The 11,249-nt window shown below is 45.8% G+C and overlaps 1 protein-coding gene across 1 annotated transcript in view; it reads right to left on the reverse strand.

Annotated features, from left to right (window-relative positions):
* The window catches only part of Stx6 (syntaxin 6), a 39,943-nt gene extending 33,973 nt beyond the window's left edge, over positions 1 to 5,970 (reverse strand). Inside the window, exon 1 of the mRNA XM_036202285.1 lies at positions 5,756 to 5,970. Coding sequence (XP_036058178.1) covers positions 5,756 to 5,790 — 35 coding nt within the window. The 5' untranslated portion in view covers positions 5,791 to 5,970. The remainder of the gene's footprint in view (positions 1 to 5,755) is intronic.
* Positions 5,971 to 11,249: the final 5,279 nt, after the last annotated feature.

Below are 11,249 nucleotides of genomic sequence, written 5' to 3' on the forward strand. Positions count from 1 at the left end.
CGGTCTGTGACGGCCACACACTAGGTGCTCTCACTTGGCCAACACCACTCTGCCGATTTACACACTCAGCTTCCCAGAGTCACTGTGAGCATCTCCACTGCCTCCAGGAAGGGCTTCTCTTGGGGCCTGTCACTCATTATCACGCTGCTGCTCCTCCTCGGTGTCTAAGTAGTCTGTGAGCAGAGGGCTGGACTGGTATTTTACTTTGTTCTCTATTTCCAGCCTAGTACCTTAAATGCACAGACAGAAGCTGGCACTCACTCTTTACTGCTGGTGGTGTGGGTAGAGGAGGTAGGGTGCTTCATGGAAGGCAACTCCATCAGTGGAGGAGGGCACCGTGTATTTAGAAGCCATAGAGGTGAGCGGCCAAGTGGAGTGGACAGTTTGTTGAGACATAATATCTAACATTTGAAGGATGCATCTCCTGAGCCAAGAGCACTTTATATGAACTGTCACCTTGTAAAGACAGCAAGGTCATGGAGATTTTGTCTCATTTTAAAGAAGAGAAGCCGAGGAGTATATAGGGGTCTCACTGCTAATAAATAACTGAGGCTCCACATTTAAATAACCTAATTTCACTGAGGACAGGTAAAACAGGGTCAATTATGTTGACCCAAGGAAAACCTCATCTTGATGCCATTGGAGATTTTTGGAACTGGGAAGGAAATGAAATTAAGAATTTAGGAATATTGGTTTGGTAGTAGTGGCTACACCAGTGTGAGGGAAACTTTGCAGGAAGCCTTGGGAAGCACGGATTTAAGTGCAATGATCAGCACAGTCCTGCAAGGTGGTCTGACAAACTGTCATGTCTGGTGATGGTAGTCTTTGTCATGTAATGACAATTGGAGAGGACCAACCTGGTTCCTGCTAGATGAGCTGCTCCAGTCTTCCATCGCAGATAATGTTGTCATCTTGTGGATAGTCTGTCCTGCATAGGGGCCCTTGTTGTCCCTTGTAGGCTCAGAAGAGCAGTCTGTGGTTTTGCTTTTGGTTTTGTTTAGCAAAAGCAATTTCTAAGTAACTTACATTTGTAATTTTTTCACTCTTAAATATGGTGGTAAGCTACGTGTCCCAGACTTGTTCTGGCTTTAGGTTGTTTCCATGGATTATATTCCTGTAGCATAATAGCTGGTTCAGTGCACATGCACAGCAAAGCTCTTCATAAATACTGCCAGACTACCCCAGGGTGTGCCAGGCCTATTTATTAATCCTTTGCGAGTACATGGATTCAGTACAAATTTGCTGGGTGAAAAAAAATACAGTATAGGAACTTACTCAGTATTTAATGAGTTAATTCAGTCCAGTTTTTGGTTCTTTAAACACACACACACACACACACACACACACACACACACTGCAGCCAAGCTTCCAGAATTAGCTTTTTTTAATTTTCAACCTCTAGTGAAACAAGCCACCAGGAAAACCATAAAATTGAGCGTGTGGGGATGTGTCAGGGAGGTCACATGTTGCTTGGTGATTGGGCTACAGTCCGAGAAATGCCTCATTAGACAAGGTTGTCATTGTGAGATGACACAGACGTACTTACATAAAATAAGAAGGCCACGCCACTAGGCCATAATCTTATAGTTTTTTGTCTTTAATTTTCTAAACTACACTTGTATGTATCTTGTGTGCATCTGGTGGGGGCATGCCACACTGAATGCTTAGAGGTCAGACTGTGGGAGTCAGTTCTCTCTTTCCACCACCATATGCTTCCCAGGGAAGGCAGCCCTTCAACCACTGAGCCATCTCACAGGCCCAGCTTTGCAGACAAAGTTTCACCATGTTGCTCAAGATGGTGTGAAATTCAATATGCAGCCCAGGTTGACCTCAGTCCTCTGGCTTCTGTCTTCCAAGTGCTGGGATTACAGGCACACACCAGCCACGTCTTGCTTAGAGGTGTTTTGTTTTTGTTGTTCGTTTACCTGTTTGTGTGTTTCACTATTTTCCCTCATTGGGACAGGAAGCTTAGGGAATGCTAAGATTTATTTGTTTTATTCTATGAATATGACTGTTGTGCTCTCATGCATGCTTGGTTTCCATTGGGGTCAGAAGAGGACATCAGATCCCCTGGAACCGGAATTATGAACAGCTGTAAGCTGCCATGTGGGTACTGGGAATTGAACCCGGTTCCTCAGCAAGAAAAAGTGTTCTTAACCTCTGAGCCGTCTCTCCAGCCACCCAGGTGGTTAAAAAGAGATTCCTGAGCCTGGCGGTAGTGGTGCACGCCTTTAATCCCAGCACTCAGGAGGCAGAGGTAGGCACATATCTGTGAGTTCGAGGCCAGCCTGGGCTACAGAGTGAGTTCCAGTACAGGTGCAAAGCTACAGAGAGAAACCCTGTCTCAAAAAACCAAAACAACAACAAAAAAGAAGTTCCTGTTCACTGAGTTAAAATTCCGTTTTCAAGGGCTCAAACTCAGATCTTCTGGTTCCATAAGGAAAACAGATTTGTTTGGAGGCTGAGATTAAACAGGTCTTGGTAGAGGAATGCTTTTCATACTCAAGGTCAAAAGAACTGAGGCAAGCAGCCAAAATGTCTGAGCCCTGATCTCTTTAGCTGTCCTGTGGGTGAAGGCTAGCTTATCTTGAAAGGTCCCTTGCAGGTCTGAGAACTCAGCGCTTGACTCAGTGGAGGTTGTACAAGAGGAGAAGAGAAGGAGTCAGTGACTCACTCCTAGAGAGGTTTCCAGACTTGTGAAGTGCTGGCAATGTTGGCTACTCCAAGAGTTAGAGAAGGAAGCAGGCGTTGGCTTACTTGTTTGAATACTTGCTTTCCTGTAGGAGATACGATGATGCTTGGTCTTAGCAACTGGAATGTTCCTCAGTAGCTAACAAGGATGGGGGTTAGCCCTGGAGAAGTGGTCAGGGTTGGAAATACAGCTGGAAACTCATCAGCTTAAGAGGTGCTCTGAACCCGCAGACGCTGGTGAGCACCCAAAAGTTGTAGAAGAACACTGAAGAATGGTGGGACTAGGTGAGAAAGGGAAAGTTGGGACACATTAGAAAAGCACACGTCACAGAAACAGAAGCTGTCCAAGAGAGTGAGTGTGATGGGTCTGGAGTCAAGTACACTGAAGTAAGCACAAGTCAGATTCACTCTTGACCCAACCTGCAGGGTCAGAGGTGTCAGCCCTATGGGGCGCTGTGGGAGCAGCATGCTGTGTTTTGGATAGGAAGGGCCACCTCAAGAGGCCCTTGGATTCCCAGGCTGGGCCTCAGCTGGTGCTGCTGTCTGGGAGTTCTCAAAACATTAGCAGGGAGGATCTAGCTGGAAGAAGTAAGTCACTGTGTGTGTGTGTGTGTGTGTGTGTGTGTGTGTGTGTGTGTGTGTGTATGTCCGTCCTTGGGGGAGTCCTGACCCTGGCCCTTCCTATCTCACTTTCTCTGCTACTGCCTGCCATGAGTGAACACCTCCCCTCTGCCACACTCTCCAGTTGACATCATGTTCTGCCCAAGCATGTGAGGCCAAGGGACCATGGACTGAACCTTCTGAAACCCCAAGGCAGAAATTGGTCTTTCCTCTCTCGTTCTCTCTATGATTTTGGTGATAGTAATGCAAAAGTGAGTTAGGGTCAAAATGTGTATAACTGTAGATAATTAGGTGGAGACTTTTTCAGAATTTGGCTGAATTTGGTTGGCAGTAGGCAAAGCGAAGAGTATTTTGATTTTGTATTTTTTTCTTTAGGCAATGGGCACTCATTAAATGATATTAAGTGGGTTACACCTGCTTGGGCCTTGAAGGGCTATATTGTGCTGTCCAATATGAAATTCACATGTGACTATTCAGTTATGACCAAGGACTGTAAAAGTAGTGTCATGGAGGAACTAACATTTAATTATTTTAAAAACTGATACACAATCTGGTTGCCAAAAAAGTGGTATGTATGTTTGGAGCAATTAGGGTATGTGAGTGTCTTTTTTTTTTCTTCTTTGAGGGGCAGGGTCATATGTAGCCCAGGCTACTCTCAAACTCATTATGAGGCTAGCCTTTGAACATCTGTTCCTTCTGCCACTAACTCTGAGGTGCTGCGATTACAGATGTTCCCTATCACCCCAGACTTTGAATATATTCTTTGAACTGTAAGTTTAAAGAATTCTAAATATAGGAGAATATGTTCACATTTTTAACAGCCAAATTGAAATGAGGTAGAAGTTTAAAATAACAAATTTTGAGGACTTAATACAAATAATCTTTAACCGCATGTTGAAGCCATGTGCATGCCTACAATCTCAGCACTCAGAAGGCTGAGCAGTAACTGCTGAGTTTAAGGTTAGTCTGGACTACACTGCAAGTACCAGGCCAGCAAGCTCTACATAACAAGACCCTATCTTAAAAAAAAAAAAAAAAAAAAATCACAGCTGGTAGTAATATTTTGAATCTATTAACAAAGACATGTGCCAGGCGGTGGTGGCACTCACTTTTAATCCCAGCACTCAGGAGGCAGAGGCAAGAGGACCATTGTGAGTTTGAGGCCAGCCTAGTCTACAAAGCAAGTTCCAGGTTATCCATGGTGTAGACAATCAAATATATTAAAACTGTTTCTTTCTTTTTTCTTTTCATTTCATTTTCTTTTTTTCGAGACAGGGTTTCTCTGTGTAGCTTTGGGGCCTTTCCTGGATCTCACTCTGTAGCACAGGCTGGCCTTGAACTCACAGAGATCCACCTGCCTCTGGTTCCCCAGTGCTGGAAATAAAGGCGTGCACCACCACCGCCCAGAGTCTTAACATTTCAGTAAAAAGGTTTTCCTTCTCCCATCTAAATTAAAGCAAGGTAAAAGAAAAACCTTATTACTGAATATTAAGAAACAGTCTTAATATATTTGATTGTATACACTATGGATAGTAAAGTATCTCATCTAAAATATCATTTAAATTTTCCCAGTACCCTCAAGTATAAAAACAAACACCCACACAACTGGTTAGCTTTTACCACTGCACAAATAAGATGCAAATAGCAACCAGTTAAGAGCAAGGGAGCTTCACAGTCAGTAGAAATTATCCTGTCTTATCTTTGCAGTTCTCAAGGTTTTTGATATTTCTCTGACAGTCAAAGCATAAAGCTGACATGTTATTAGAAAAAAGTTGCGACATCATAATTGCGCTTTCTTGCATTTGTGCAATGGCTACAAAGTTGATGTTTCCATCTCCCAACAATCAAAGATGGAGTCAGGACAGCTCCCTCTCAAAGAGAGGGCAGTTGGCTTCTGAAAGGCAGAACGTGAAGTGAGGGAGACCTGTCAAACACCTAGGACGAAACCAAGGAGTCCAAAAGAAACACTCATTTCCTTCGACATGGTGGGAAAATCCCGGTGGCTCACAGAAAGCCTCAGAAAGTTTAGTTTGGCTGATTGCATCTTGTTTTCCTTCCAACATCAGTACCGGGCCTGGAGGACTTTTCCTCCCCCGGGAAACCGTGAGTCCTCCCGCACCCCGCTCCCGGTTGAACGCCTCCAGGCAAGCCGCGGGGTGGCCGTCCCGGGCTAGCTCCCGACTCCACAATGGAGCTCGCCCCCGCGCACGCCCACTCCAGGAGGGCCATTTCCCTTTTCCTGCCCAGATGCTGGCCGCCCGCTCCAGCGCGTCGCTCCCCACCTGCGGCGCGCGACCCCGAGGAAGTGGCCGTGCGGGCGGAAAGGAGGACCCCTGGGGGCCCAGCCCCGGAGGACGCGCGGTGTCGGGGCGCAGAGGCGGTGCCGCCCTGCCTCGATTTCCCTCCCTTCCACCGGCGGCGAGAGTCCTCGGCCCACACTCACCCTTTCACCACAAAGAAGGGGTCCTCCATGGACATGGCGCCCGGCCCGGCAGCCCGAGCCTTCCCCGAGGTCTCCCGCGGCCAGCGTCTCGGCCGGGGTGACCCGGAGCAGCGGTGCGCGCAGACCAGGGTGCCCGTCCGTCGCCGGTCCAGCACTCGGTCAGCACCGTGGGCCGAATCCCACTCTGAGCCGGCCCCCACCGCAGCCTCCTCCCCCGGCACCTCCGGCGCCTGGCCCCGCCCCCAAGGCCGTAGCCGCGACCAATCATGAATGCGTACCTCAGCTCCACTTCCGCACTCTAGCTCACGTGACCCAGATCGCCCAGGCTCTGGGCCAAAGAGGGGCGGGGCTTGGGCCCAGCGTCACTGGGCCCGAGAGGCGGAGCTCTGGGAGGTAGGGGAGGTCTTCTGCCTCTACTGGGAGAAGGCTAGGGGGATTTTAGCAGTTGCTGAATCTGTTTGCGTAGACCTCTTATCTTTCCTCAACTTTTAAGACTTGCATTTAACGCCATGTCATCTACCTGCCCATCTCATCCTCAAATTGCACTATAGGATTCTCAAATAACCTGATTATAGCGAAGTCTTAGGTCATGCATGTAGTGTGTAAAGGCTGTATAAACATCCTCAATACTCTTTGGGGGACGAAGGTCCTATTGTTTCTATTCTGTGAGAGGCTTCAGTCTCTCCTGTGCAGGGTCACATACAGAACCGCAGGTCCTGGCCACTTTCCCCCAAATGGACAGTATTACCTTTTGAAATACATTCTGAAAATGAACTTCCCAGCAGAGAGTTGAAGGGCAAAGGAGCCAGGCAGGGTAACTTCCTCTCAATCGTGATTGTAAAACGTTCAAAAAACATTTTATCTGGCACAGTCAGTGAACTGGAATTTTCAACACGCTGTACATAGCTTTCACGGTTAAGTACTGTGACCTTTCATTGCTGATAACCGCTGAGCACTTACTGAGTGTTGGGCAGGATTCTAAGTTACTTCACTGTCTTCAGTAAGGTAATTACTGTTATTTATTATCTGCATTTTATGAATGAACTTTCTGAGACTCTGTGAGGTTAAGTGACTTGCCCAAAGTCTCTAGTCTCTTTGGAACTTACATCAAACAAATCTCCTTTGAACCTGTAGTCCCTCATTCAATTCTTCATCTTTAAGATGTAAACAAGCTAGGCATTAGTGGCATACACCTTTAATCCCAGCACTCAGATCTCTGTGAGTTCGAGGCCAGCATGGTCTACAGAGCTACTTCTAGAACAGCCAAGGCTACACAAAGAAACCCTGTCTCAGGAAAAAAAAAAAAAAAAAGATGTAAACAATACCTAGCTAGCTCTTGTGTTGTTGTGTAAACTCTGAGGCAGTATTGTCAGGGACAGCTGAAGGAAGCAGATTACATGACGGTAAGGGAGAATGAAGGAGAAGGAGCAAGTCAGATAGATGCTCCCAAGGAATACAAAACATAGTCCCTGGACGTAATGGGAGAAGGGAAGAGAGACGTGAAAGACGAAGGCTCCAAGCTTCACTGAACTGAAGGAGCAGTGGGCGGCAGATGCAGAGAAGCAGGGCTGCTGGGAGAGTTGCAGGCTCTGGGTACCGACATACTGAGATGGGGAAATAAAAACGTTCTTGTGACATTGACATCGGAAAGGCAGGCGAGCCCAGGGATTACAAATGAGACTTGGAGCTGATCCTTGAATTTAAAACCTCAGCTCTGCTACTTTGAGCAGCCATGTTTGAGCAAAGTCCCTAATTGTTCACTCTCCTTGCTGCGAATGGATGGCATAGTAACTAACATCTTTCTCCTCCAGTGTCTCAAGGCCTGGGATGGCCTGTGAAAAGGCCTTGGGACAAAGCCTAGCACACCTGAGCTTTTTCTCTGTTCAAGTAGGACTCAGAGATGAATACCCTAGCTTTCAATGAGCTCTCAGGCCTGTGGGGAGGAGCATTCAGTTACAGATAATGAGAGGGCACAGGTAACCAGAGGAATACACAGATAACAGAGCTGAGATACTAGTGTATTTGTGGATGTGTTGGGGCTGGAATGGGAGGTTCCTAAACAGCGATTAACGGCAGAAGGGATCAGTGATATAGACCAGCAAAGCAGCCTCCTGAAGCCAGAGCAAAGAGCATTACTGGGGTAGAAGTGTCAGCTGCATCAGGGAGACACAGCCCAACATGGTAGCTACCAACAGCCTGAGTCATTCCCTTTGGTGTTCAGGACCTCCTCCACTCAAGTACAGCCAGAATCTTAACTATACCTCAGAAAGATTTTCAGGATGAACTGTCATGAAATCAAGTTAGTAAATGTACTAAGTATTTAGAAATCAAGTTGTACACAGGGAAAGGACAGGCACAATCTGGAGACAGGAATGTGGGCTCCTCCACAGAGAGTCATACTTGGATGTCTATATGGATAATTTTGTGGCTTTGACAGGTCTGAACTTCTCCAAGGTTGTAATTTACAGGGTTTAAAGATTAAGCCAAAGCTTGGCAGTGGTGGTGCACACCTTTAATCCCGGCACTCAGGAAGCAGAAGTAGGCGGATCTCTGTGAGTTCGAGGCCAGCCTGGTCTACAAAGCAAGATCCAGGAAAAGTGCAAAACTACACAGAGAAACCCTGTCTCGGGGGAAAAAAAAACAACAAAAACAAAACCTCTAGTCCTCATTTTGGGGTTGGGGATTTAGCTCAGTGGTAGAGCAAGTGCAAGGCCCCGGGTTCAGTCTTCAGCCCTGGGGGGGAAAAAGATTAAGCAAAGTCTAAAATTTAAAGTGTAAAAGTTAAGTAGATATATGAACTTGTTAACTTTTTTTTAAAGAATTTTTTTTTGTAGTAAATGAAGTTGTAAACTGATTTTATGAGGTGCATTGTTTAGATTAGGGCTGAGAGATCTGGAGACAGCTCAGGGTTTAAGAGCTCTTATTGCAGCCAGGCGGGGATGGCGCATACCTTTACTTTAATCCCAGCACTCGGGAGGCAGAGGCAGGCAGATCTCTGTGAGTTCAAGGCCAGCCTAGTCTACAGAGCCAGTTCCAAGACAGTAAGGGCTACACAGAGAAGCCTTGCTGGGGGTGGGGGGTAGGGAGTAGTTTCACTAAGGTTAGAAAGTACTTGCCACCAAGCCTCAGGTCTTAAATTCAGTGCCCAGAATCCACATGATAGAAGGAAAGAACTGATTCCTGAAAAATGCCCTCTGACCACTGTAGATTTTTTTTTTTTTTTTACTCTTTGGGGGCCTGCCACCCAGCTCCCAAATAAATACACAAAGACTTATTCTTACTTCTGAATGCCTGGCCTTAGCTTGGCTTATTTCTAGCCAGCTTTCCTTAATTTAAATTATCCATCTATCTTTTGCCTTTGAGCTTTTACCTTGCTCCATTCTACATGTTGCTTTTCCTTCTTACTCCATTGCTGGCTGTGTGGCTGGCCTCTGGCATCCTCCTGTCCTTCTCTGTTTCTTCTGTTCTTCTCCCTCCTCTTGCTCTATTTATTCTCTCTGCTTGGCAGCCCCACCTATTTCTCTCTCCTACCTAGCTGTTGGCCATTCTGCTTTTTATTAGACCGACCAATCAGGTGGTTTAGGCAGGCAAAGTAACACAGCTTCACCAAGTTAAACAAATGCAACATAAAGGAATGCAACACATCTTTGCATCATTAAACAAATATTCTACAGCATAAACAAATGTAGTCCATCTTCAACTAATATTCCACAATAGACCACCACATATTCATTGTGCTATGTGTATGCACAAGTATACACACACATACACACATACACATAAATAAATGTAAATTTTAAATTAACAAAATTAAAATTAACAGACTAGTTCATTTGCTATTCTTAACATCTGCACTGAGATGTCTTTAAGAAAACACGTTATCTTTGTAGGTAATTCTTTTATCCTTTGTGTTCAAGTTCCTTGATTCTGTCAGCAGGAAAGGAAAACTAGATCCTAGGATAGGGAGGGTCTTTTTCGAATGTTCATGAATTTCCCTTGTATTTCTGTCATGCCTGAGAAGGAGCAGGCAGCAGGTGCTAAGGCTGCCGGTGGGCAGGGCCAGCTGGTTGGGAGTGCTGCATCTGTGTGTTATGTCCTGTAAGCCTAGGGATTTCGAGAAATGGCTGCATCAGACTGACTGCTGTGATTTGAGTGAGAATGGCCACCATATGCTCATACATCTGAGTGCTTGTTCTCTAGTTAACGGAGCTGTTTGGGAAGGATGAAGAGGCGTGGTCTTGTTGGAGAAGGTGTGAGGACTTTGAACTTCCAAAGCCCACACTATTCCTAGCTAGCACTCCCCACCTTCTTGTTGTCTCAACATGTAAGCTCTGAGCTGCTGCTCTAGTGCTGTGCTTACACGCCTGCTACTGTGTTCCCCACCATGATTCATGGACTCTATATCCTCGGGGACTGTGAGCCCCAAATGAAATGCTTTCTTTTATAAGTTGCCTTGGTCATGGTGTCTCTTCACATCAACAGAAGAGTAACTAAGTCGCTGGCGTTGGGACAGATATTGCAGTGGCTAGAAAGTCCAGAAGATGGATGAGAAGATTACGAGCCAGTGTGGAAATGAAGACATAGAGGGGGGGTGCATTTGAGAAGAGGTATGGAGACCACAGAGGTAGATACGGTTGGTTCCTGATGCAGAGAAGTTGGTAAAAAGAGGATGAAAGGGCTAGTGAGAAGGCTTGCGGGGTTTGGAGTTGGCAGTGAGTAGAAAGACTCTCCTACTGAGGAAAATCAGTGGAAGTGGGGAACAAAAGGAGCTAATGGGAAGGGGAAGAACATGATCAAAATACATTATATGCATATATGAAAATGTCACAATGAAACAAATTATGTCTAATATATGCTAATAGAAACTGTTAGATTTTTTTAAAAAGAAAGAGACTCCAGAAGGTGACCTGATTTAGGGTATGTATATATTAGATTCATGTATGCTGATCTTTCCCACTGAACTGTAAGCTCCGGGAGGATCTGGGCACCATGTAAATGTCATCACCATATCGAGGGCTAGCACAGACCTTTATTCTCCAGCTTATGGGTTTATTAATTGAGCTACAAAGACGTAAGGGTTTTACGAGTAGGAGCAGAGGATAGAGGGCAGCTGTTCAAGGAAGCTTAATAACTAGGGTCTGAAAATAATGGAAACAACGGAGGACTGAGCAAGCATGTGTGTATGGGGTTGTCACTATCCTTCACCCCCTCTCAAACTAGAACTTGGCCTCTACTATCCAAGGAAAGGGAAGTTTTAGCTAAATGTGAGAAACAGAGGAAGTTATTCCTTTGTTTTCTGTGTTTTTGTGCCTCCCCTAATTTAGCAGGTCCCAGGTCTTGGGTGAGAAACAATGCTTGGGAACAATGCTCAGCAAATAGCCATGCCTTCCACACTCCCACTCGGGCCCCACCCTCTCCAAAAGAATGAAGATTTCTTAGAGAGTGAGAGATCCACAGGGTAGGTAGATGCTTTGGGGTAGAGTGGCAAACTTTG

The sequence above is a fragment of the Onychomys torridus genome, chromosome 11, assembly GCF_903995425.1.
Source record: "Onychomys torridus chromosome 11, mOncTor1.1, whole genome shotgun sequence".
Taxonomy (NCBI): domain Eukaryota; kingdom Metazoa; phylum Chordata; class Mammalia; order Rodentia; family Cricetidae; genus Onychomys; species Onychomys torridus.